Source organism: Ovis canadensis, chromosome 2 (assembly GCF_042477335.2).
Source record: "Ovis canadensis isolate MfBH-ARS-UI-01 breed Bighorn chromosome 2, ARS-UI_OviCan_v2, whole genome shotgun sequence".
Lineage (NCBI taxonomy): Eukaryota > Metazoa > Chordata > Mammalia > Artiodactyla > Bovidae > Ovis > Ovis canadensis.
The window spans coordinates 253,009,861-253,036,028 of record NC_091246.1 but is presented as its reverse complement, the minus strand read 5'-3'; the positions used below and the strand labels follow the sequence as shown (position 1 = coordinate 253,036,028).

The 26,168-nt window shown below is 60.3% G+C and overlaps 1 protein-coding gene across 2 annotated transcripts in view; it reads right to left on the bottom strand.

The window, feature by feature from the left end:
* IFFO2 (intermediate filament family orphan 2) overlaps positions 1-26,168 on the bottom strand; it is a 46,572-nt gene that overhangs the window by 1,702 nt on the left and 18,702 nt on the right. Inside the window, exons 2-8 of one of the 2 annotated variants that reach the window (XM_069575127.1) lie at positions 9,925-9,985; positions 8,543-8,638; positions 7,243-7,383; positions 5,838-5,977; positions 1,282-1,402; positions 1,076-1,168; positions 102-232 (exon numbers count right to left, since the gene is read on the bottom strand). In XM_069575127.1, coding sequence (XP_069431228.1) covers positions 102-232; positions 1,076-1,168; positions 1,282-1,402; positions 5,838-5,977; positions 7,243-7,383; positions 8,543-8,638; positions 9,925-9,985 — 783 coding nt within the window. The remainder of the gene's footprint in view (positions 1-101; positions 233-1,075; positions 1,169-1,281; positions 1,403-5,837; positions 5,978-7,242; positions 7,384-8,542; positions 8,639-9,924; positions 9,986-26,168) is intronic. The other variant, XM_069575126.1, reaches the window with a different exon arrangement.

Below are 26,168 nucleotides of genomic sequence, written 5' to 3'. Positions count from 1 at the left end.
CGGGCCGTTGGACGGAGTCCCCAGGCTCGCGCCACACGCGCTCCGGGGCAGCGGCGGCGCGTGCGCGTGCGCGTGCGCAGGGAAGGCGGCGCGGGCGGTACCTGTCTGCGGAGCCCTTGATGAGCCGGCGGCACGTCTCCATCTGCACGTCCAGGCCCCGCTTCATGCTGCACATCTCCATGTACTCGTGCAGGTGGCGGTTCATGTCGCTCTTGGCCGTGGCGAGCTCCAGCTGCGAAGAGCCGACACGGGAGAGAGCGCAGGTCACCCTCACAGCGAGCCGCGGCGACCCCGCGCCCTCGGCGCCAGCGGCGGGGGGCCGTCCCACGGCCACACCCGCCGCTGGGGTAGCCCCAGCAGCTCTGGCCTGGGCACTCCTTCACGCGGACTGCGTCAGAAAAGGGGGCTCACGCTTCTGACCCTTCTCCTCAACCAAGGGCTCCATCCCTCGGGGAGGAGCCGGGCTTCCCGTCCTCCCGCTTGACAATGACTGACTCTCGCAGACAGGTGTGCCAGGCACACACACAGGCTCTGGAGCAGGGAGAACCGGGCTTGCAGGCCGCTTCCTGGCTGGGGGGTCTCAGGCAAGTCACTTGGTCTCTTTGACCTCATCTCTTCCTCTGTAAAATGGGCACACAGTGCCCACTGCACAGGGTGGAGGCACCCAGGTCCCCCTCGGGTACACACACAGGGTATGAGAATACCAACAAAGGTGTATTTTTAAAGGGCTCAGGGCCCAGTGTCACTTGATATCATTCAAATGTCAGTTCCCATTATTTTGAGATCACCATGTCAGTCAAACAACTTAAGAAAAAACCTCTCTGGGGCAGACAGGTATCACCACCCCCATTTTACAGATTAGGAAACTGAGGCCCTACCCAAGAGAGGGGTGACTCGCCCAGCACCAGGCCAGGAGAATCAGTGGGTCTCCTGACTCCCAATCCTGGTGCCTGCGCTGCTATCCCAGCCCCTGTGCACATGGGTGCTTAGTCACCGGGAGCCTCGGGGGTCACGTGGGGGACATCACTGGGGGCCTCGGGGGTCGCTCGGGGACATGCACAAGCGGGCGTCTCACCTCGATCTGGCCGATCGTCTCCTGATACTCCTTGTCTCTCGTCTTGAAGAAGGATTCGGTCTCGTGGATCAGGTTGCCCAGGTTTTCCTCTTGCTGGAGAAACGGAACAGGGCAGACAGCTTAACCAGGTGGTGGGGCTGCCGGGAAAGAGCGAGGGACGGGGGAGCGCAGGGACGGGGCACCCCCGGGCCCGCCTGCCGGCTCACCTCGCCCTGCAGCTCGAGGCCCGGGTTGCAGTTGGTGAAGTCTTCCCAGAGCAGCAGCGTGTCTTCATTCTCTTCCCATGTCAGACTGTCACAATCGTCGTCGAAGTCGAAGGTCTCCCGCCTGGGGGGCACGGGCGGGCACGAGTGAGCAGTCGGGCTGCAGGGGCCCGGGCGGGGGGGAGCACGGGGCACGGGGAGGGGCCTGCCAGGTGGCTGTCCAAAACCGCAAGAGCTGTAGCCAGAGGGCACGCGCGCCTTCTCCACGGAGCGCAGCTCTTCCAATGCAGAATGTACATATGTATTACGGATATTCCTAACAATGCCAGTCTCTCATTAATGAAGACTAAAGATAGCGTCTTGTGAATGGTTTCCATTCATTTAACAACTCATTTCTCGAGCCCCTACTATACCTGAGATGATTCATATAATCTTCTCTGCAACTTAGAAAGGTGGGTATATTGCTCCCATTTTACAGATGAGGAAACTGCAGCTCAGAAGGAATAAACTAGGGCTGAAAGCCAGATCTTTCTGTTCTCTATGGCTTTTTCCTCTCCATCAAAGCACACTCACAGGACCGATGACTAGGCATATATTAAAGTGTGATTCATTCCATCCTCACAACAGTCCTAAGAGGTCAATATGATTGTTAGTCCCATTTCACAGGTAAGGAAATTGAGGCTCAGAGGGATTAGGTGGAAACTTCTAGAATAATACATGCTGGAAATCGGATTTGAATGGAAATGCTCAGTGATTTCTGGGCTTCCCTGTTCACTAGAACTGGCAATAGGGTGATGGACCGTGCAGGTGTATCTGGGACCGAGGGAGTTCTGCAGATGTACTGGTTACCCCAACTGCAGGGGACTATTAAAAAAAAATAATTCAGCCCAATACACCCATTATTCAGATGGGAAGGCTGAGGTCTACAGGAGTAAGTCGCTTGACCCGGTGAATCAGCTGGAGAGGCAGACGTGAGTCCCAAGTCCTGATTCCCATCCCAGGGCTCTCCCCGCTGCCCACGCTCACTCCTTCAACTGCTCTCTGGATCCTATAGTGCACCACTCCCAGCCTGCTGGGGCCACTGGGCAGGGCCCAAGAACCTCAGGAAAAGCGCTGTCCACAGCACCCCTGGAGCCCGGCTCCCCACCAAAAAGCAGTTCCTGCAGGAGCCTGTAGGTGGCTCCCGGCGTCCGGCGACCAGAGCTGGGACCCGGCTGCCCTGGGAGGCACTGCCCACCCCTTGGCCAGACAGCTCCAGGCAGGCTCCCGGGTCAAAGGTCGACCCATCACCGCATCGCATACTGGACTGCTGATTTCACTTCCTTCCCGGCGGCTGGGACCAGAAGGCAACCCTGGCTGAGTAATGGAGAAGGAGAAAGGACAGGAAGCTGGACAAGAGGAAGGACTCAGAAGAGGGGGCCCGGCCCCCCAGAGGTGGGGGGCGGGACCGAGGAAGAGGCGTGGCCATGGAGCAGAGAAAGGAGCAGATTCCTCCCCTTCTCCGGATCTGAACATGAACGTGAAGTCGCTCAGTCGTGTCTGACTCTTCGTGACCCCATGGACTGTAGCCTACCAGGCTCCTCTGTCCATGGGGTTTCCCAGGCAAGAGTACTGGAGTGGATTGCCATTTCCTTCTCCAAGGGATCTTCCCAACCCAGGGATCGAACCCAGGTCTCCCGCATCGTAGACAGACGTGTTACCGTCTGAGCCACCAGGGAACTACTGGATCTGAAGCCCAAGCAATTGATTTTGATCAAAACAAAACAGCCCTGACTCGGGTGCAGTTATTCAAAGACTTCAGAGGAACTGGCCCATGGCACCTTCTGCCTTGGGTCTCAGCCCGGAACCAGGGAGAGGTCGGTGGGAGGGGGCCAGGGCCCCGCCCAGGCTGTGGCCTGATGGCTTTGGTAAGAACTGCCAGGATGGAGGCGTGATCAGAGAGTTTCGTTTTGCTTTAACTTAGGCAGCTTGACAACCAGATCAATCTAATTGATGGGTTTAATACTAAGCCCAGTTCAGACCTGTCAACACTCAGGTGCCCGTTCTTACAGCATGGCAAAGAGCACACTTGGAGCCAGGAGCAGTCCACTCGCCCCCGGACCCGGCCCGCCCGCTTTCTGGGCAGGCTGTGGACTCCTGGTGACCTGGTGAGAACCTGGGAAACAATTTCTTCAAAGAAGCCCTTTACTTCAACTGAATGAGCCCAGCCAGGGTCTCTGGGGCCTAAACCCAGCTGGACACTCAAGAATGCCCACAGCAACCTTCAGAAAACCTAGACCTGCCCAAGGGTTCTCTCTCCTCAGCGAAAGATGAGAACGTGAGAAGAGAGGGGCGCGTGTTTGGCGCTAAGCAGCTTCAGTCGTGTCTGACTCCTCTGTCCATGGGACTCTCCAGGCAAGAACACTGGAGTGGGTTGCCATGCCCTCCTCCAGGGGAGCTTCCTGACCCAGGGATCGAACCCGCGTCTCTTACGTCTCGGCAGGTTCTTGACCACTCACGCCACCTGGGAAGCCCATGAGAAGGGGTGGGGGTGGGCGGGTGTTGAAAGATGGATCAAGAGCCTAGGAGTCTCCTTGTTACCCTCAAAACACCAACCCCTGCTCTCCGCAAGCACAGCGCCATCTCAGTTTTGTTTCAAGGGAGTGTCATGCAAACCATCCCGCCCGGGTCCGACTCCTATCTCCCTGCCGAGTCAAGGGTGGGTATGGCGTGGCAGGAGAGACAGAAAGAGGGAAATCTCTCTGAGGACACAGATGGCCCTGGACCAAGATCCTGGGGTCAGACCTCTGTCCTGACCCGCCTGCCCTCTCTGAGCTGCTTCCTCATCTGTGATGAAGGGCTGGGCGGAGTGAGCGTGGGACTCTACTACCTGGGCCAGCCCCAAGCTTGGCAGGAAGGGTCTGGAGAGGCCCGAGCCCCTGGCTTCTGAAACAAGTATGATGGTAGGGGCACCTCCAGGAGAGGCCCTCCTGGAGGGGCGCCGTGTGGGTGGTGACGGCCCATTGGAGTCAAGCGCTAAAATCCAGCCCTGCTGTTGGGACACCCAGGACTCCCGGGGAGGGACATCAGGCCAGAAAGCACGCTCGGCCGTGAGGCTCAGAGACCAGGGGGTGGGGGGAGAAGGAAGTGGGAGGGAAGATGGAGCCCTGGGTCAGGGCTCAGGGGACCAACGGCAGGGGACTCTGGGGAGAGGGCTGGCAAGGGCAGGCCCGTGGGGCAGGGGGAAGTAGACTCAGAGACGCAGCCCCAGCCTGCCTTCTGAGCAAGGCCCTGAGCTGAATCAGCCTATGCCTGCAGCCGCTCCCCTCCCCACCCCGCGCAGGATGCCACGTGGACGTGAGCCAGAGGTGGGTCAGGACTGCAAGTGTGGCATGGAATAGCCAGGGCCACAGTGGGTCCCTGCCCCAGACAGCCGCGCCCAGCCGGTGCCCAGCAAACCAGCTGTCTGCAGAGACCAGAGCATGCCCGGCTGGTGCCCAGCAAACCAGCTGTCTGCAGAGACCAGAGCAGGCCCAGCTAGTGCCCAGCAAACCAGCTGTCTGCAGAGACCAGAGTGGGCTGCCCAAGTGCTGCTACTTATTGTTCTTTAGTCACTAAGTCATATCCGGCTCTTCGCGGCCCCATGGACTGCAGCCTGTCCAGCTCCTCTGTCCACGGGATTTTCCAGGCAAGAATACTAGAGTGGGCTGCCATTTCCTTCTCCAGCGGATCTTCCCGACCCAGGGATCGAACTTGCGTCTCTTGCGTCGGCGGGCGGGTTTGCGAGCCACCCGGGAAGCCCAGGCGGGTAGCTAGTGTCCCATCATGGCAAAATTTAAGCTATTAGCGTGCCACTGCTGAGCCTGCAGTGGGCAGACATCAGCTTTCACGAGCTGGCACAAACCGGCTCCAGCCCACCACTGACCACACGAGAGCCCGGACTCTGCCACTAACCCAGGCCGCCACTTAACCCAAGGGAAAAGAAAAATTTTTTTGACTTTGTATGGTGATGAATGTTAGGCTTATTGTGGTGAGCATTTCACAATATACACAAACACTGAGCCACAATGTTGCAGAGCTGAAACTGAAATAAACTTACCATGTCAGTTATATCGTAACTTAAGAAAAAAAAAGCAACTGTCCACAAATATGACCACTATTTGGCTTCCCCAGTGGCTCAGCAGTAAAAAATCTGCCTGCCAAGCAGGAGACGTGGGTTCAACCCCTGGGTCGGAAAGATCCCCTGGAGAGGGCAATGACAACCCACTGCAGTTATTCTCGCCCGAAAAATCCCACAGAGGAGCCTGGTGGGCTACAGTCTATGGGGTCGCAAGGAGTCGGATGCAACTTGGCAACCAAACAGAAATGAGCGCTATTACCAGTCTGGCCTTTTCTGAAAATGTGAAACTCCCCAAATACTAAATGTTGAAAATGAATCCAGATTCTCGCAGAACATCACGCTGGCCCACAAAGCATCTGGAGGCTACTTGTCAGCCAGCCCAGGGCACCGGTTTGCGCCCCTTGCCCTGGCAATCTGGGGAGACAGGGGCCCCGGGCGCGAGGGCAGCCAGGATACTCACAGCTGGTTAAACACGCGCTTCATCTCATCCGTGATGTTCATGGAGCCGACCTCGTCGTCTGAGAACCGGTTCACCTCCCCATCCTGCTCGGAGATGTCGTCGTCGGAAGCCACCTTACGCTCTTTCTTTTTGGGGACCACCTGACCCAGAAGGAGAAAGACCAACATCACTGGGCAGCCCTGCGGGAATGGGGGGCGGGGCAGACTGGGAAGGGAGGCGGCGTCCCGAGGGATGGATGGAGTGTGGCTGGGGCGGCCACTGCCAGGAAGGGTGCAGGTCCTCTAAGAAGCAGGTGGCGCTAGCAGGAAGCGTGAGGTGGGGAGGCATGCGGGGCAGAGGAACAGACGGCCTGGCCCCTTCCCTGCCCTGGGAGGCCTGGAGATTCGGCCGGCCTGATGTCTCAGAGCTCCCCGGAGAGACACAGAAGCCCTTACGCAGGTCAGATGGCTCCATGCTTCCCAGAACCCTCCTGCTCCCATGCAAAGGCGACAGGTAGGCAGCCCCGGTTCAGTGAGCTTCCTCCACTCCAAGCAGACAAGACACGACAAACCAGACGCAGGCTGAATGGGCCCTTGCTTCCCCACAGAGGGGCAGCCGGAAGGCACCCAGGGGAGCCCAGGCCTCACCCCACTACAGCCAGAGCCACACACTCAAAGCCAACGGCACGCTGTTTTGCTCTGGGCTCGAGCAAAAGCCAAACCACAACCCCAAACTCAAGAAGCAGCCTTTGGAGAATGGCAGATGCCCTTTGGGCAGCTGGACAGCCCCCAAGCCCTCCCTGGAGGACACGCGCCAGTGCTAACCCATCGCCTTCACTCTGGACACACACGTTTGCTCGCTGGGCGTAGGGAAGTGGGGGACTGAATGAGTCTCAATGTGGGAATGAAAGAAGAGTCAGCAGGCCAACAGTTCCCCTTCTGAATTCTGAGGCTCGAGGGCTAGGGCTCAGGCCGGCTTGCCTAGGCTCCCACAGTCTGGCCAGGGCTCCCCGACCACAGCCCTGGTCCCCAACTCCTGCTCCCAGGAGAGGCAGGAGGCAGGGCAAGGGGCCCAAGGCGGACAGGCAGACTGAGCCCTGGAAGGTCCGGAGACCCGAGTCCTCGTCCCAGTTCTTCTGCCACGCTCTTCCAGGAGCCCGGCACGTCGCCCCCCCACCCCCCGGTGAGTGGTGTCCTCGGACGTAGGATGAAGCAGTCAGCCTCGATGACGGAGTCGCACGTGCCTGTGAGTCTATGCAGTCCCTGATTCTACACTTTCCTGGGAGGCCGGAGCGCTGGGCAAAGGCTGCCCTTTGGTGGGTTGGGGAGCCAGGGAGGGACATGGGCGGGGTGTGAGGGGCCCGGGGCAGGGTGGCCGGGGTGGGTGGCGGGCAGCGCCGGCTGGTGAGCGGGGCGGCCCTCGTCACCTGGAAGATCTTGGACACGTCTTCCGAGTTCCGCTGCTGCGCGACATCGCACAGCTTGGCCGTGATGTCGATCCGGCGGCAGATATCCATGTCGACTTTCATGGCCTTTTCTTGGATCTTTGTGTCCAGGTCTGTCATGGGCTGCAGGGGGGATAGCAGGGGGTTACGTGAGCTGGGGGGCCAAGCGAGGGGTGGGGCAGGCACCCCCAGGCTCCGGCTGGGAGGAGGGGTGGGGAGACCCCCCAGGTGCTGGGCAGGAGGTCCCCGCAGTCCGAGGGGGACCCTGCAGCCTTTGCTGGGCATGAAGGGTCAGGCCAGTGGCTCGGGCTCGGGGCAAGGGGCCGGGGGAAGTAGGTGCCGTGGGGACGGAGGAAGACTGTGTTTGCCGGTCTCCCTAAGGGCCGGAAGGCATCCTCTCAGCAGACACGGCGTCAGTGTTGGTTTTGTCCGAACAAGGGAAAAAGAAAGACGCGTCCCGGCGCTGAAAGGCTGCCCTGCTCCCGCGGCGGGTCTGCCCCACCTCTCCCCAACAAAGATTCCTCCCAGGCTGACGGTGGGGGCTACCTTGGACGGGTGGGGGTCCCCCAGACCCCGTTAAGGGGAGCCTTCTGCCCTCTTCCAGCCATCCCAGCCTCACACTGCCCAGGGCCAGAAGCCACGGCCGGCGGAGGCACCTGTCCTGGGCTCCGTCTCCCTCCTGCAGTCTTTACATACTGCCCGTGGCCCGAAGGTGGCAGGAAACCAGGTCCCCAGCAGGAAGGAGGCCCTTGCTGCTCTGCCAACAGCGGCCCCCGCCCACAGTGACTCAGAGGGGCTCCGACTGTCCCAAGGATGCGCACACCGCCCAGTCCCGACTCAACAGAGCAACCTCAGGAAGGCCGCTGGCCTGGGTAGCCTCTCGGCCCGGCGCAGACCAGACCTGGGGGCCCCTTCAGCCTGCCATCGGCACCCCCTGCGCCAGACACGGAGGCCCTCGGCCGCCCTCGCCCCCCGCCCCCACGCTGGTGAGCTGGCAGAGTCGGAGCGAATGCACACAGGCCGTCAGAGGAGCCCGGGGCGGGCGGATGGGTTAAGCAGCTGATTAATGCATCTCTACTCAGACCACGGGAAGCAGGGGAGGGGCGGGGAGGGGGGCCTGATCTCTGATGCATCCGTCATCCTCACAGGTCAAACGCAGCCAGCCAGGACTCTAACTAGAAGCCGAGCTCTGGAGCCTCGGAGTGAATGAAGCGTTCTGCATGATGGGTGGGGGGGGGGGGGGGGTTCATGACACCTGGGGGTGGCGGCCGGAGGCACTTACGTCACTCATGAGCCCCTTAAACACCACCAGCTCGGCCTTGAGACGCTCAATCTTCTCGTTCATCTCCTCCTGGATGGCTTCCGCCTCCTGCGCTGCCTACGAGGGACGGAGACCAGGGAGGGGATCAGGGGGTGCTGGGTGGGCTCCCCAGTGTGAGGCGGAGAGGCCGGACACCTGGGTTTAGAGCCCCAGATGGACGCCTGATATCCAACCATGCCAGGTGCCTCTGTGCCCCAGGGGAAGGGAGCCAAGACCTTGACCCAGCCTGGCTCCCCGCTCAGCCCTCACTTCACCCCTCGGCCTAAAACAATTCTTTTCCCGAGAACTGTTCGTTGGATGGAAAAATTCGTGGCCGACATTGAGAGAAAAAGTGGATATAAAAGTGATTCCAGTGGGTCAAAATAGCAGGCCAACGTATGTCAAAGTGCCAACATGTGACCATCTCCGGCCTCCAGAACGGCAGCATCACGCGTGCCAGCCTCACTGAGCGTGCACACCCAGCGGCTGCACACGAACCCAGAAACGCCCAGAAGGTCACACACCGACTCAGCAACAGGGGGGCAGGAGAACCGGAGGCTAAGTTTCGTTTTCTTCTCTGTGCTTCTCTGAACTTTCCAAGTGTTGGCCCGTGAACATGTTATGTTTGTAAAGTAAAAAGACCTTTTCTCACAAAAGAAAGCAGGGCTGGGGGGCAGGGAACCTTCATCCTCTTCCTTCTACGTATTATTTTAACCGTTCCTTGACGTTGGTGTCTTTTAATGTCTCCTTGACATTGTTTTAATCCCTCTCTAACTTCCTTAGAAGATCGATGCTTCTTTTCTTTCTTTCTTCTTTGGTTATTTATTTATGTAGATGAACAATGCTCTAATTATCAGAAGGCGACTTTTTTCAGTGTTAAAAAGAGCCATCCACGGCTTCACACGGGGTTGCCACGCTTGGGCCCATTTGGCTGAGAGGAGAACAGAGCTGAGAAGGTCACGTCTGCTCCCCAGGGTGCACCGCCAGCCCGTGTGAAGCAGGACCCAGAGCACAGAGCCACCAAGCCAGAAAAGCCAGAGGCCGTCCTCACACCTGCCACAGAGTGCCCCTGGGGCTGGGAGCCCCCCCGGCAACGAGCCCCCCCGCCCTCTCCGAGGCACTCGGCCCCGAGTCCAGTCCTGCGTGGCTGAGACAGCAACGGGGCTCCTGTGCCCAGGCTTTTCTGCAACTGCGTGCCGGGGATGCCTTCCCAGCCCCGAAGCAGGGGAGGTAGGAGAGGCCCCCGGCCCCACAAAGGAGAGGCTGAGCTGACACAGCCCAGAGGCTGTGCTGGGAACCAGCCCCCAGCCTCGCCCTTCGACCGCGTGGCTCGCTCCCAGCCTCTCCCGGTTGGGACCTCTTACCTCTTGCAGCGTGTCCACCATGGTCTGCAGGTTCACGCGCTTGGCGAGCTCCTCCTCCCACCTGCAACAGCCAAGAGGGACAGGCGGTCAGAGGGTGGCCTCCCCGGGGCAGCCCACCCCCAGGCACAGTGCCAGCATCCACCCTGGACCGCCCCCGCGCTGGCTGAGGAAGGTGCAGCAGGGACTCCAGCCCCGCCTGTGTCCCGGAGCTCCCAGGCAGGGGGCAGTGGGAGGATGCATGATGCCAGACTCCAGGCACAGCACAGCCCCGCCGGGAGGCGTGGCAGGACGGGCCACCGCCCCGCCCCTGTGCGCACATGGTGTAAGGTGCTGGACGAATGCTGCCGCCCCTTCCGCTCCTGTGAGACGCGGTTCTGAGGCTGTTCTCACGAGCTGGGCTACAGCCAACACCATGTTCAGGCTCTCCTTTGCACCCACAAGAAACAAACTTTTTTTGTGCCAACCATTGCAATCTCAGAGTCAACCTGTCCTGCCACCTACCCTAACCAACAAAGACGCCTCCCACATAGCTGTTATCATCCCTTTCTTACAGATGAGGAAACTGAGGCTCAGAGAGGTCACATATCTTGCCCAAAGACACACAGCTAGTTAGGGGATGAGGCTGTACTTCAAACCCAGGTCTGTTTTTAACATTAAAACAAAAAAAGATATAAGCCTCACTTATTTAATGCCTGGGCTTCACTGCCGGCTCAGATGGTAAAGAATCGGCCTGCAAAGCGGGAGACCTGGGTTCGATACCCGGGTGGGAAAGATCCCCTGGAGGAGGGCTTGGCAACCCACTCCAGTATTCGTGCCTGGAGAATCCCCACGGACAGAAGAGCCTGGTGGGCTACTGTCCGTGGGGCTGCAGAGCTGGACACAGCACATTTCTTGCCTAAGTGAGGGTGAGGGCAGGCGGGGCCAGGACTCAGGCTGCGGCTCCAGATCGGGTGCTGGAGACCCTGCTGGGCTCCCCGTGGACCGTGGACCCCAGGGAGCCCTGACCCCCTCCCCAACCCAGATGGCCCTGCTGCCCCAGAGGAGCGGGCCCTTCTCCAGCCACGGGACAGACAGACCAGGGGCTTCTCTCTTTCTTCACCCCGGGACTGCCTCCCTACATGGCCTCAGAGCAGGCAGAAGCCTTGAGGATGCTGTCGGGGCCAGCTAAAAATAGGCCAGAGGGGAGGGATGGCTGAAGAGCGGGGTTACGTCACCGGCTTTTGGAAACAAGAGAAAACGGATACTGTTTGCACACACAGAGGAAAATTCCTCCCCTTTCCCACACGAGACACAGACGCCCCGGGCAGGGCTCCCAGAGGACACACATGCTCCCCCTCCTTTTGGTCTACACCAGCCCCCGGCGGCGGCGGCCAGGCCTCGATCAGCAGTGGGCGGCAGAGTTCAGAACCCCGTGGGCAGCGGGGCTGGGTGGGCGTCCTGGTGTGGATGAGAGATACAGAGGGACCCAAGGAGGGGCAGGGAGAGAGTCTAAGAGTCTGACCTGGGCAGGATCGTCTCATGGAACACTCCCGTGGTACAAACGGAGACACCGAGGCCTGTGTGTGAAAGGAACCTGCCCAAGGTCACCCAGCATGTTGTGGGTGGGGCCGTGAGTCCAAGGAACAGCTGGGGAACAGGAACCCCAGGTGGGGAGAAGCTCAAGGCTGCCCCCAGCTTGCCCAGCACACAGGGTGTCCGGGGCTGCCCTTGAGCGAGGCTGAGGCCCAGAATACAGGGCCCGAGCTGAATCATCTCTCCTGGCCACGCTGCCCCGAGGGGGGCAGGGGACTGGCTTCCAAAGCTGATGAGCAGAGCGGGGCCAAGGGAGGGCACTGACAGCAGCCTGGCCCCCAGGGTCGGCCTCACGACTGTGTTCCTGCAGCAACAGCAAGATAAGGGGGGCAGCGAGGGATGGGATGTGGGCACCTGGGGGCATCTCACCCACACACACACACCAGCTTCTCAGAGGAGCCTCTGGGATGAGGCTAGCCCCATCTCACTTTTCCTTTTCCTGGAAGCAAACTTCTCGTGAGGAAGGTGGGGCAGCGGGTCAACAGACCCATTGAACAGACAGGAAAAGTGAGGCCCAGCAAAGGAGAGCAGGTCAGGTCAATGCAGAGCAAGGACACAAGCCACATCTTTGGATCCTCAGACACAGGAGTCGCAGTAGCAGCGGCCACTGATTGGCGAGCACCACTCGAGTCCCCTGCACTGGGCTCAGTGCCTTGGACACATCTCATTGGCTTGCATCTGACCTCTTAACCCTCTCCTGTAAAGACATTTTCCCCAAACCCATTTTGCAGATGACAGACCAGAGTTTCAGAGAGGTGTGACCTGTCTAAGGCCACACACAACCAGTCAGCAGGGATGGGACTCAAGTCAAGCTCACGCTCTCAAGCCTCCAGTTTTCAAATGGGACGAGCGTGGGCGTCACCCAGGGACCGCGCTCACGTGCAGAGTCAGTTCAGCAGGTCTGGGGTGGGGCTCATTTCTTACGCGCTTCCCAGCGGAAGGTGCTTTGGGGGCCCCCTCACTTCGCTAAGCGGCACCCCAGGTGAGCTTGCACAAGTGATGTCATCAGCCTTTCATTTCCAGAGCTGGATGGGCGCACGGCAGGTGCACCTGCCCCAGGAGACCCAGGAAGGACCCCTGTGCGTTGACAGCAGTTGGCTTGACAGACTGAGCCGCTGCCCGCGCTGACCTCCCCTCCCGGCCCTCGGCGGGAAAGCTTGGCTGTGCCCGCTTCCATGTTGACAGTGCAGAAACGCTTTGCCCTTCAGCTGCTCTGGCTGACTGGGGTGAGAGGATGGATGAGTGATGTTTCTTGAGGAGCCCCAGATGCCCTGCATTCACGGCAACTCAGCCGAGGGGGAAGGAGCGCGAAGCTGAGCCAGAAACTGGTCACCCAAGTTGTGGGCTTTAGGACATTCCAACACCTGCTTCCCAGGCCTGTCCCCTCCCCTGCCCTGGATCTGCTCACAGGAGCTTGGTTTCAGCAGGAGGGGAGTTTCAGGCGTCGGGACCAACATAAGCAAAGACAGGCCCGCAGGAAGCCAGGGAGAAGCCAGCTGCCACCAAGAGGGGACACGCCTACAGTGGGCCGGGGGCTGCTGAGCACACAGTGGGCGTGAAGCCGCAGAGAGACCGCCTCCCCGTTTCACAGGTGGGAAAATAAAGGCCCAGCGCACCCGGGCAACGCTAGCCAAGGCCAGGACAGCCCGGATCACTTGGATCCACCTCTGCCTTCCCTGACCCACCAGCTCATAAAACTTCCAAACTCTATCTTCTCTTGAAGGGAGAGGAGAGAAGGACATTTATTGGTCACTTTCAGGGTGGTGAACACCATGCCGGGCCTTCACATACACATAAAAGATGAACTATCACTTAATCCTGCCCTAAGGGTGGCCCCCACTTTACAGACAGAGGAGACAGAATCAGAGGCAACCTGACTCCCTTTTCCCTCCCGCCACTTCAGCCTCCTGAAATCCATCCATTCTCCCAGGCCTGTCTCACATGTCATCTCTCCTCCAAACCAAGGCAGCCACTCCCCTGGTTTTCCCTCCTTGAGCCCAGGCTTGACCTGGCAGGCCACAGGACGCCGTCGTCCCCGGGGCCGCTTGGCAGCGGCGTCTCATCCACGGAGCCAGCCCATAACGCCAGGGACAGCGGCAGACCACCCTCCGTCTCCTCCACGCCCAGGCGTGCTCAGGCCCAAGTCTGGCTCTCGCTCCCAGCAGCCCACGGGGACCCTCTCTGGCCCCAGCATCCTCCCACTCTCTCCGCACCTGCGGACGCCCTCCAGCCACGGCTCTCACAGCGGTCTCGGCTGTGGATGCTCAGGAAGCAGGCAGGGTGGGTGACGGCGGTGCCGATGCTGATGTGACCGGGTGGCCCCCGCGGACGGGGCGCGGACAGGGTGCCCGGCGCCACCCGCAGAGCCTGCCTTCAGCTTCACAGGAACCTCTAGGCTGGGTTAGAGCATCTCCACGGGACTGATGAAGGTGCTACAGTCCAGAAGCACGAGGCCCCTCCCCCAGAATCGCACAGCGGGCTGCGGGGGCTGGGGGAGGGGGAGGTGCTATTCTACAGAAACAAGAGACTCAGAGAATTTCCAGAAACAAAGGCTGAAAGGGCCCAGAATCCACCTAGACCACACCTCTGAGTACAAAGCAAAGCAAAGTGAGGTGCAGGGTTGCCCAGGGCGTGGACAGCGGGGCGGGCACCCTCCCCTGCCCCGGCCGAAGGGCTTGAGTCTGAACCCCAGCATCTGCTTCCACCGCTTGGGGCCTCAGTCTCTCCATCTTTAAAGGAGACGGAGTGTGAGCCCAGCACCCCCCGGGGACGCTCAAGAAGAGCCATTCTGCCCCTACACTCCGGGCTCAGACTGGGGAGCCCACAGGTGAAGACGTGCGTGCAGACAGTAGGACCAGCTCCTCCAGCACCCGCCTCCAGAGGGCTCAGGCACCCTGCGCCCGCTTGTCCGGGCCCAGAGCGGGGGAGACGCCAGTTCTAGGTGGGGACGGGGGTACAGAGTGGCGCTGCAGGGGTCGGGTCTAAAGCGGGGGTCTGGCCCCTCCCCAGCAGCTCACGACGACTGCTTCTATGCTCCCTGCACTGACCCCAGCCTCACTTGAAAGGAGTCTGACAGTTGTTGAACAGATTTGCTGAATGAATGTGCCACGCAAGTGTCCAAATCTTTGTTGTGACGGACAAAGAACCGAGGAACATACACTCGCGTGACAAATGGACGGATGACCCAGGTGGCAAGCGCCCTCCCCAGCCGGGGCTGCTCAGACGGCGTCCTCAGTCTGAGCCCCACCCTGGGGGCCTCGCCATTCAGCTCCGACCGTCCACTTGGCTCCAGACCCTCCCCCGGGAGAGGCCCTGCACTGTGGGGCGAGCTGGCCAGACCGGAAGTGGGCCGGGAGAGGGCTGGGAGAAGGAGAAAGCGTATCTGTCCTGCTCTCCGCAGCTCCAGGCCGGGGCAGGAGAGCAGGGAGGTCAGGGCTGCGGGCGGTGGGAAGAGATGCCTCCCCGGCGTCCACACAGGCTCAGCCACCGTCTTAGCAGAAGGAGTGGAGACGGCCGCCCCCCAGCCCCCCAGCCCCAGCCAGATGTGGTCGCCTGCATTCCTGCGGAGCCACCACTGGACCACGTGATGGGCGGGAAGTCTGGGCAGGCTGCTGGGGGGAGGGGAGGCACTGAGGGGCCAGCCCCCCACCCCCACCCCCAGCCAACGACAGGGCCAGGGTCTCCCTGCCCCCACAGGCTCGGGGTGACAGACCCGCAGGAAAGGGGCCACAAAGCCTGGCTTCGGAGGGGCGGAAGGCCGGGCTGAAGTCACTGGCAGAGGGACTGACTCACAGCTGCTTCACTTCCTGTGGGTCACAGAAAGAGGCTCCGGGCTCCAGCTCCAGAGGAAAGCGGGTGCAGCCCCCGCAAAACCATTGCAGTCCTGGGGGCAGCCCGGGGGGGCCTCTGGGGAGAAAGTCCTGGGGACCCCAGGGAGGGGGGCGGCGGGAGACCGGGTTAGCATGCTGTCCCTGGTGCTGGCTGGCTGTGTGACTCTGGGCAAGTCAGCCACCCTCTCTGGGCGGGAAGCGCAGCCCCTCTGAGGCTGTGAGAACACACGGGGTCCAGTGGTGTGGCTGCAAATGCCCAGCCCCTCCCCTGGCACACAGAGTACACCGCAGACGCGCCAAGGCTCAACTCCAACTGCAGGATCCCACAGCTGGCTCCAGCAGCCAGGCCTCCGGGGGGCTGGGAGGCGCCGCAGGAATGGTCCACACCTTGCTGGGGAGGGCGAGCCACCGGCACGCCCAAGCCAGCTCACTCAGGTGATGGGAAGCAAGCTCAGGTGAGGCTGGGCCGGAGCCATGGGTGGAAAACTTCATCTGGGGCCAAGCGTGGGCCCTGCCTCCAGCGGCGGGCAGGTGGGCGGAGGGCAGTTTGCACCCGGGGCCCGAGGAGCTCACCCCATGTCATGTGACTCCAGCCGGGGGCCTGCTGGAGCCATGCTGCCCACCTGCCCGCCTCTGCACTGCCCACCCGCCCACGGACGCAGAGAGGTGCCCCTGCCCTACCCACGTGGGCGTGCCTTGCCCCAGCCTCATGGCAGAGCTGGGGCCCCAAGTGCCAGCTCCTTGTCTAGACTAACGTCTGAGCTGGAGGACCAGGCAGACCAGGGCAACCCTTCCTCAAATGCAATCTCACGGAAACCAGCGGGCTACAGATCAGAGCGGGCGCTCAGCAGGCCCCTACCCGCTGACTTCTACTGAGCCCCCTAGAGAGCTAGAAATTCACAACCGGGTCAACTGCCCCCTTCCACGCCACCCTCCTTGTCCAAGACCACAAACAGTTCACGGCGGAGGCAGAGAAAGAAACACAGATGAGCAAGAGCGCGGCGGCAGCGGGGTGGGCAGCCCAGCGTGGACGCACGTGGGCCTCCGCGGCCCCTGACTCCCTGCTCGGTACACTGCACCTTCTCTCTCCAGTCACCGGAGAGGCCGGGCCCCCAGCCTGTGAGTGGACAGGCCCCCGGCCCCCTGAGCCCTGCTGGCATGGGTACCTCCCAGCCCTGCCTCCCCCACGCTCACCATCTCCTTCCCCGTGGACTTCGGCGCTCCAGTCCGCACCCAGCCCCTGATCCGGGGAAAAGGGACGCCTCCCAGAAGTGCCCATCAGAGGCCCAGCTGCCCAGCTGCACTCTGCTGCTCAGAGGGAAACACAAATTAAATGCCAACTGATTGTCTCTGCGGAGGAGGTATTAATTTAATGTGAACACTTAACCAGGGCAGCCGATTCCATTACAGGCGGGTGGTAATGGCCCAGGCAGGCCGGAGCACAGGCTGGGAGCTGGTGATAGGCTGGGTGGAGCAGCCACGTTATCAAGTGTGCGCCTCTTCCCAGCAAGCGGGCACCGCACACACCCGTGTGCACACACAGACACACACATCCACACACGCGCACGTGCGCTCGTGGGCGCGCAATTGAAACAGCAGCTGCCTCCAGGGCTTCCCAACAGGGCGGTCTGTGTAAGGCTACTCAGGGTGGGCGGGGGTCTCAGGTCCGCTAGGTAGCACCCTGTGGAGGAGAGGGTTCTGGGCTAGAAGGGGCAGGAGACCCAAGCTCAAATCCAGCTCTGTCGCTAATTCACTGCATGAACCCAGCAAGCCCTTCCTCTGCTGGGGCCTCTGGTCCATAATACGATCTCTGAGTCCCTCTAGATAAGACCCGCACACCCTGAATGTGGCCCTTCCTCAGAGCCAGAAAGAGACAGCCTCAGGGACATCACCACCGCCACCGAGAGTCACCCGGGGTGATGGCATCGAGCCACTGGCCCCTGCCCTCAGCACCCGTGACCAGCAAGCCAGGACTGGGTGGCAGCACACGTTTCTAGTTGATTTTTATTGGAGAAGAGCTGCTTCACAGTGTCATGTTGGTGCCTCCTGCACGGCAGAGAGACCAGCTGTCTGCACACACAGGTGCCCCCTCGGGCCTCCTTCCCATTCAGGTCACCACAGTGCGTTAAGCAGAGCTCCCTGCGCTGCTCAGCACCTTCTCATTAGTTATCTGTCTCATTCACAGCACCAGCAGGGTACGGGCTTCCCTGGGCTCGGGGATAAAGAACCCGGGAGACCCAGGTTCAGTCCCTGGGTGGGGAAGATCCCCTGGAGGAGGAAGTGGCAACCCACTCCAGCATTCCTGCCTGGAGAAATCCCATGGGCAGAGGAGCCTGGAGGGTCACAGTCCACGGGGTCACAGAAGAGCCGGACACGACTGAGCACGCAGCGCACGCACACCTCGACCCTGCTTAAGCGTGAACCCCAGGCTCCAGTTCCTCCCACGCCCTCCTCCCCTTTGGTATCCATATATTTGTCCTATGTGGGTCTATTTCCGCTTTGCAAATAAGAGCATTTATACCATGCTTCTAGAGTCCACATATAGGCGCTAATGCACGATATTTGTTTCTCTTCCTGTGCTTGGTTCGGCCTTTGTCCACTCATTCATTCCACGATCGGTTCTGGAGCGCGTGCCATGAGCTGCTCAGGCCCAACAGAATCAAAGGCGACGTGAGCCTGCTCTGAGCAGGGCAGCAAACCGAGCAGGCCGCCTGCCCCTGCAGCGTCCCCAGAGCGCCCACTGGTCCCCGGCTGGAAGCCTCGGTTTCCCCTCTGTGAAAAGGCGGCAGCAGTCCTACCTTGCAGGCTTCACGGATGTTAAAAGCACTCGAGCGAAGGCACACATGTGCCCTGCTGGACGAGGGCCATTCTCAGCACTGGCGCGGCCCAGCCTGGCCCTGTCTGGGAGAGGCAGCGACAGGCGGGTGTGCGGGGCCCAGACCCCCCAAGCAGGGACACGTCTTCACCCTGCCCCGACCCTCTGTGGATCTAGAAGCAACTGAGAGGGGCTGGCAGGTGAATTTTCCCAGCCAGGCGGTGAAAGCAAGCCTGGCCAACGGACGGCAGGGCTGAGCTACGTGGAGGCATTCCCACTCTCCCTGCCTGTTCCGGTGACAACAGCTACCCTTTACCGGGCAGCTGGCAGGCCTCCGGGGCGCTCCACGGGTAGTCACCAGGCCTTGAGAGGGGGGGAGGAAGAAACTGGCAAGTCTGTCACTAGACTGCAGCCCCCAGGCCCACAGCCCCTCGGGCAACGAGGCAGCCAGCGTCAGTGCAAGCTACCTGGCACCAGGTCCTTTCTCTCTCTTTGAAAAAAGAAACAAATCATTAGGTCGCGCCAGGTCTTAGTTGCAGCATGCGTGATCTTTAGCTGCAGCACGTGAACTCTGAGCTGCAGCATGGGAGATCTAGTTCCCTGACCAGGGATCGAACCCGGGCCCCTGCACTGGGAGCGTGGAGTCTTAGCCACTGGATCCCCAGGAAAGTCCCAGTGTATCGGCCCTGCCTCTGCCCAGACTTACTGTGTGATCTCTGGCAAGTCTCTTCTCCTCCTCTAGCCTCACTTCCCCATTCTTAATGCAATGGTGTCAGACTGGATAAGTTCAAAGGGCTCCCCCAGTCAGGCCAAGAAACAACTTCCACAGTGCCTGGACAGACACCCCATGCCATCAGGAAAGCCATCTGATGAACCAAAGACAGTCGAAGCCAGCTGGGACATCAGCCTTTGGGTTCAAACCCGTGTGTGTGGTGGAGAGGCGGGTAGGGGTTCTGCAGTCAGAGGTCCTGGGGTCAAACCCCAGCTGTATACACACCTTGCCCCTGTGTGACCTGGCACAGACTGCCAGCCCTCTCTGAGCTTTGCTAAGACCACCCACCTCGCAGGGCTGTTTGCAACTAGTCAATGGGCCCGTGACGACAGGTACAGTCAGTGGCTTCACCCTCGTGACCTCCCAGCTGCCAATGGTCAGAAAGACTGGGAGCGTGGCCCCAGGCCACACTTCAAGTGACAGGGCCAGACCTGAACCCAGGACTGGCTGACCCCACAGCCTCTGTGCTGCTATAATCATCACATGGACGCGATGGCGAGAATGAGCTAGACGCCGCTGCCACCTGGCTGGGACGGGGGCACTTGGCGGGGGCAGGGGTCGGCCGAGGGAAGAGAGCCAGATGCTGACTCCGCAGCTTCCACGGCCGGCAAAACCCAGCCAGCAACCTGCTTCTGCCCCCCTCGCCCCTCGACGGGCCCCGGGAAGGAAGGGGCACTGCTCAGGCTTAGAGGTCTGTCCTGACAAGGACCACCACGTCAGCAGGCAAGGCTAAGGCAGGAGGGGTCCCCTGGTCTTGTGGGGTCACCCGGCAGGCACTGAAGGTCATTCTCCCAGGTTCAGATGCCCCTGCTCATGTGCCCCCACGTCCATCCCAGGCTCCAGCTGTTTACACCGGCCTTCCATTCCAGTTACCCAGCGTCCATATCTACCCAGGTGGCCAGCGTCACTCCCGCTTTGGTGCCATTTACTGAAAGCCCCTTTGGAGACCCAGCAGCTCTGTGGATGCCCGTCACCCAGAGCTGAGGGTTGGGAGGCAGTGCCCTCCTTCCAGCGCCTCTGTCTACAAACCACACCCACATGGCACTGACCCCCTCTCCCCGGCCAAGCAGGCCACTACGAGAAGCGGCTCAGCAAGCATCTCCTGGGGAGGAGGAACCTGCTTCCCAGAGCGCAGGCCACCGTCTAGTTTCTGGGACACCGCTTCCAGCCTCTTCCAGGCTTGCAGCACCTCATCACCTCCTCCAGGAAGCCCTCAGGACTTCCCCAGGAGCTACTACACCCATCTAAGCGTCTCCAGCCCTGGCACGTGCCTTCCTCACAACGTCTGGGGCATTGTAAGTGTTCACTTCTCTGCCTCTCTCATCAGACTCTGCTCTCCTGGACAAACGGAGGACTTGCTCTCACTGTGAAATGCTCATTTCGAGCTAGGCTAGTCACTTTATCTCACCCTAGCTCTGTGAGGCAGGCGTCACCCTTCCCACTTTACAGGTGAGTAAACTGAGGCCCAGGGGAACCTCCTTGCTCCAGGCCAGGCCCAGGTCCACCTGACTCCCACGTCTGAGCAGCCTGGCAGTGGTTCTATAAACCCCACGCTCTACCGTGTCTCCCCCAGCACACTGCTCAGGAAACACCCCCAAATGACCCTGCCAGGGTCAGCACTGGTGTGCAACCCTGGGTCACAGCCACTGACTTGGAAACCGGCCGCTTAGCCTGTTGACTCACTTCCTGGGCCCCCGGGTGGAAAAAGGCCCTAGGGTTCCACCTCCACCGGCCAAGACGGACATGCCCACAGCCTGCTGTCCAGCCCGCCCCCAGAGCCAGCTGGAGCAAAGCCCCGAACCTGCCGTGCACCTGGTTCCCGTCTTAGGGCAGGGGCTAGCGGGAGCACCCGCCTTGAGGAGCTGGTATATTAAATGAGTCAGCATCCGCCACGCGCTCAGCCCAGAGCTCGGCTCCCAGTAAACGAGCTGTCAGCCCAACGGATGGGCACTGATGAGCTGCGGAACGTGGGCTCTACGCTGTCTCTGCTGCCGTGAAGATCGGCCGGCTCAGCCCGGGGTGGCAGGTCTGCGGGGTGGGGGTGGCCAGGGCCCCGGGCACCAGGCAGGACCCCCAGGCACCAAACCAGACTCCCCTCTCCAACACCTGGTGACACGCGGGACCCTCAAATGAGCCTTTGGGGGCTTGCCTCATCTCAAAAGGACGTCTCACTGCCCTCGAGCCCAAGCCAGTGCCACACCCTGGGGCTGGCACGCGACAGGCTCCTAGGACGCCCTGGTGAGCGGGCGCGGGTGCTGCTGTGAAGCCCAGCGCAGCAGCCTCAGCGTCTGCAGCCCAACCCCTCTGACTGTTGGCTTAGATTCCATCTCCTTTTCCCCACAACAGATTCAACAAACATTTCCCAAGGGCCCACTTAGGAGCACAGAACTGATTTAAAAGGACTCTCCTCCCCCACAAGAGGAGCAATGAGTCTTGGGGCTCCCCTCAGGCGGGACCTCAGCCCCGCCCCCAGTCGTGGGTCCTCAGTCCCCCCAACCCATCAAGGGCCAGAAGATCAGGACACCGCTGCCTCATGCCCCGAGACTGGGGACAGAAGAGGGTGCGCACCCCGGGCTCCTGGAGAGGCACCTTCGCTCTGCCCGTGAGTGCCCACTGGTACCCAGGGCGGGAGTGAGGAAGGCACAGCGCCACCAGCACATTGGAAACCCCGGTGGTCTCCAGAGACAGAGGCTTGCAGATGGGGACGGGGTGGGGGAGACCTGTCCCTGTCCCCTTCTGTCCCCTTTTCTTTAATCAGAGTAAACTACTCAGAAAGTTTACCATCCTGACCATTTGTTAATTTTCTTTCTTTCGGCTGCTCTGGGCCTCTGCCGCGCCGTGGGCTTTTCTCTAACTGCAGAGAGTGGGGACGACCCTCCAGATGCGGTGCCCAGCCTGCTCACTGCGGCGGCTTCTCTTGTTGTGGAGCACGGGCTTACCTGCTTTGAGGCAGGTGGGGTCTTCCCGGACTCGGGATCGAACCCGCGCCTCCTGTATTGGCAGGCAGATTCTTTACCGCTGAGCCACCAGGGAAGCCCCCATCCTAACCACTGCTCAGTGAACAGCTGAGTGGCTTTAAACACATTCCCACTGCTGTGCAGCCATCACCCCCTCCCCTCCCCAGAACTCTTCATCTTGCAAAAGTGAAACTCTGCCCCCATTAAAACTATAACTCCCTGGTCCCCCTCCCCCGGCCCCTGGCAACCACCACTCTACTTCCTGCCTCCAGGAATCGGACTGCCCCAGGTCCTTCACGTCAGTGGAATCACACGGTATTTGTCTTATTGAGACTGGCTTATTGCACTGAGCATAATGGCCTCAAGGTTCATCTCTGTTCTAGCATGAGTCTGAATTTCTTCTGTATCTTTAAAATTTTCAATCATCTAATGCATCAACTAGTCAAGAAAATCAAGGTCATTAAGACAAAAATACCCGCTCATTTTCCCTTTGTTTTAAACTGCCCAAGTATTTTACAATGATTACACAAGAAACAGGAAAAAAAAAAAACCAAACAGGTAAGCCAACAAAGAACAAACGCAAGCCAAGAACTGTGTGCTTTTCCTACTTAACAACACACAGCAAGCACCCTTCCCAGAGGTGATACAGTGGGTAACCGGGTATCTCCTGGGCCCTGCATCTTGGTACACGCAGATTTGCATATTTGTCCGGTTATCCATGGAGTGGGTGGCTGGGTCAAGGCTTCCAGTGTAGAAGAGACTTCTCTGCCCCTCAAAAGTGCTGGGTGTGACAAGGCTGTTCTCTCATGGCTCAGCAGCTGCCCATGGAGCCAAGGAAAAAGCTAGGTCCTCACCCCAGCTCAGCAGCAAGACTGTTTTGTGCCTCAGTTTCCCGATTAGTCAAATAGTCCTAAGGTTGCCTCTCCATTGGATGGAGAAAGACCCCATCGTAGATACTGTCTTTCCTCACCCTCACTGGGGTGGTACTCTGCCTTCGCCAAGGAGCCAGGGCTGGGCGATCAGGCTTGTATGAGAAACAGGCCCCATCACCTCTCTTCCGAAAGGGCAGACATGCCAGCCTTGTGTGTGATGAGCCCCGGAGCAAGTGGCCACGTGCTAGGGTGGGGAAGACATGCCCCTGGCGCCTCCAGCGCCTCCAGCGCCAGGCGTGCCATGCCGCATCATACCTCGAAGCCTTTGCCCGTGCCCGTGTACTCTGCCCGGAAGCCTCCCTCTACACGCCCACTTCGTCACTGCCAACTTCAGGACTCAGCTTGTATACCCCCTCCTCCAGGAAGCCTTCCTTGGCTCCTTGGTCAGGATCAAGTGCCCCTCGTCTGTGTTCCAGAGACCCTGGTCACTCGCTACTGAGGCTGTCTCCACCTGTTGGTTTCCCCTACTTAACTCAGCCCTTGTAAGACGAGACTCTGGCTCCCAGCTGCAACCCCAGAGTGCAGCACAGAGCCTGGCACACAGTAGGCACCAGATACATGTTCGCTGGGTAAAGGGCCCCTGCAAAGGTCACCTCCAGGGCCTTCCCTAAGAGGCTCACTCTGGAGTCGGTGCAGCACCTACTCAGTGGGGCCCTGGACGTGAGCGCCCTGCCCGCCCCCCGCCCCCAGCCTCAGGTTCCCCACGCAACTGCGCAGTCCCCACCAGCTCTTCTGATCTCCCCCAGCGGTCCTGCTCCCTCGCCGGGACGCCGGGCCCACCTCGCCCGGGGCAGATGGCCAGCAGGTTAGTGCTCACAGCTCTCCATGCCTAGCACTCGGCCTCTCTGCCCGGGCCTGGCAGAGCAGACCCCCACCCAACCCCCTAGGGTCAGCAGCTCTCGGCCTCGGGGACTCCATCTCTTGTCCGAGTCCAGGATCCAGGAGGGGATCTGGGCACCCCGACCAAGGAGCGGGAGGCCCCAGGGGTCTGTGACCCGGGAGGCCAGGGGAGCCCCACCCAAGGATGTGTTTATAGCCTGGAGGAAAAGCAGCGACCGCCAAGGCTATTTTGGAAACCTAATGTGCACTTTGGGTCTCTGTGTTTATGTCGAGTGCCCGTGCCGCCTTGCAGGTAAACGCACGGCCCTGCGGGTCTGCAGCTCAAGGCCATCGCCCCGCCAGGCCCACATCACTACTCACTCTACACCGAGCACACTCGGGCCGGCGAGGGGCAGGCGGCCAAGAGGAGCCCAGGAGGCAGAAGTTGGCACACACCCCATTCTGGGTTCAAACCAAGGCCCTGCAGCCTTGAGCAAGTTGCCTCTCCAGGCCTCAGTGCTCTCTTCTGTGAAATGGGAAGGAATGACCCCCTCTTGGATTAAATGAGGACTGGCAAGCATAAACAGGCTCCAGGTGTAACAATTTAAAAAAAAAAAAGGCAGAACATGGGTCCCCAGCACCTCAGCATGGGAACATACAGAAGCCGATGCCTCTGCGCACGAGAAGCCCGAAGCTCAGACGAGTGAAGCGGCGTGCCCAAGGTCACACAGCCAGGTGTGGCGGGGGTGCTGGAACCCAGAACCTGTGCTTCCTGCCAAGCCCTGCTGAGGGGAGCACAGCCCCGAGCAAGCCCCAGGGAGGGAGGAAGGAAGAGCAACAAGGGCCCGGGGAACCAAGCACAGGTACACGCAAGGCTGGTGCCACAGCGGACGGAGCGTGGCCCACCACCTGGCCCTCCCTGTGGGGCCGTGTGCTTGTCAGGGCCGCCCGGGGGGGGCTGCAGGCACCAGCGAGGCAGGCAGTGAGACCCGGTCCCCCACGCCGAGCGGGATTAGTGACCACACACAGCTCAAGGGGACGGACTCCTGGCCTAACGCCAGCCGCCAGCCACCTCGCAGCCTGACATTCAACTGCTTTTTTTTTTTTGGACTGCCCTGCTCAGCATGAGGGATCTCAGCTCTCCGGATAGAGACTGAACCCCCAGGAGGAACACAGAGTCTTCACCAGTGGACCACCAGGGAAGTCCCCCTGACATTCAACTTGATGTGAACCAGTGGGCAGGCCACTGGGGCTCCCCCAACACACACACACACACGCACACACACACACAGAGCATTCCTCCCACCCATCCACAGGGCTAGGGTATGCCTCTCAGAGGAGAGAGAGAGCTCAAAAAAGAGCAGAGAAGCTTCTGCAACAGTAACACCCAGCAGAGCACCGCATAGGAGCCCCTAGCCTCCTCATCCCCATTCTGCCGATGGAGACACTGAGGCTCGGAGAGGTAAGGTGACTTGTCCAGGCCTCATAATCGTAATAGTTAACAATATGAAGTGTTGGGATGTGACAGGCACTATCAAGTCATTTAATCCTCACAAGAGCCTTATGAGGTAGATGCTACTAAGTATGCCCATTTTACAGATGAGGAAACTGAGGCACCAGGAAGTGAAGCCATGTGTGCAAGGCCACAGAGCTCAAAAGTGGTCCAGGCAATCTGGCTCCAGAGCCCAAACTCATACCCACCAGATGCACCTGCCTCTGCCCTCTGTACAAAGCCGCAGATGCTGCGGGAGAACACGGGTCTCTCTGATCCCCGCCCAGATGCCCTTCTCTGGGCCACGTAGCCTCATGACAAGAAGGAGAAGGTCAGGGAGCGGGACCTCAGTCTCCCAGGAGTCAGTGAGTGAGCGTGAGCGCTCGGTCACGGCCAACTCTGCGACCCCGCAGACTGTGGCCCACCAGGCTCCTCTGTCCATGGGATTCTCCAGGCAAAAATACTGGAGTGGGTTGCCATGCCTTCCTCCAGGAGATCTTCCCGACCCAGGGATCGAACCCACATCTCTTGTGTCTCCTTTATTGACAGGCGGATCCTCTACCACTAGTGGGAAGCCCCCTTCAGGGGACAGAATGGATCCCAAACGGCATCCCCTCCAAACCACAAGCGCAAAGCACAGAGGCCCCCACCCTGGGCCCCACTGGTCCTGACAGAGTGGCCCCTGAAGCGAGGGTCTCCTAGGCCTGGCCCAGCCCCCAGGACCCTCAGAGGGGCAGGGCTAAAGAGCCTCCAGCCCCCCAAGCTGCCCAAATCCTGCCCGGTGCCCAGCCCCCAGGGGGGCAGAGGGTCACCAATCCCAGCCCTGCCAAGGTACCAGCAGAGATTCCCTTCTCAACTCAAACCCATCTGGGGCTTCTGCTCCCCCCAGACTTGGTCCTCCAGCCACACGGCACCTGGACTCAACAAGAAGCCAAGGAAGAGGTGGTCCGCAGCTGAGGGATGAGGAGCAGGAGCCGGGGGGGCGGGGGAGACCCCTCACACAGCCACACTGCTGCCCCTTATCTCAAACCCTGATGTCAACAGACAGACTCAGC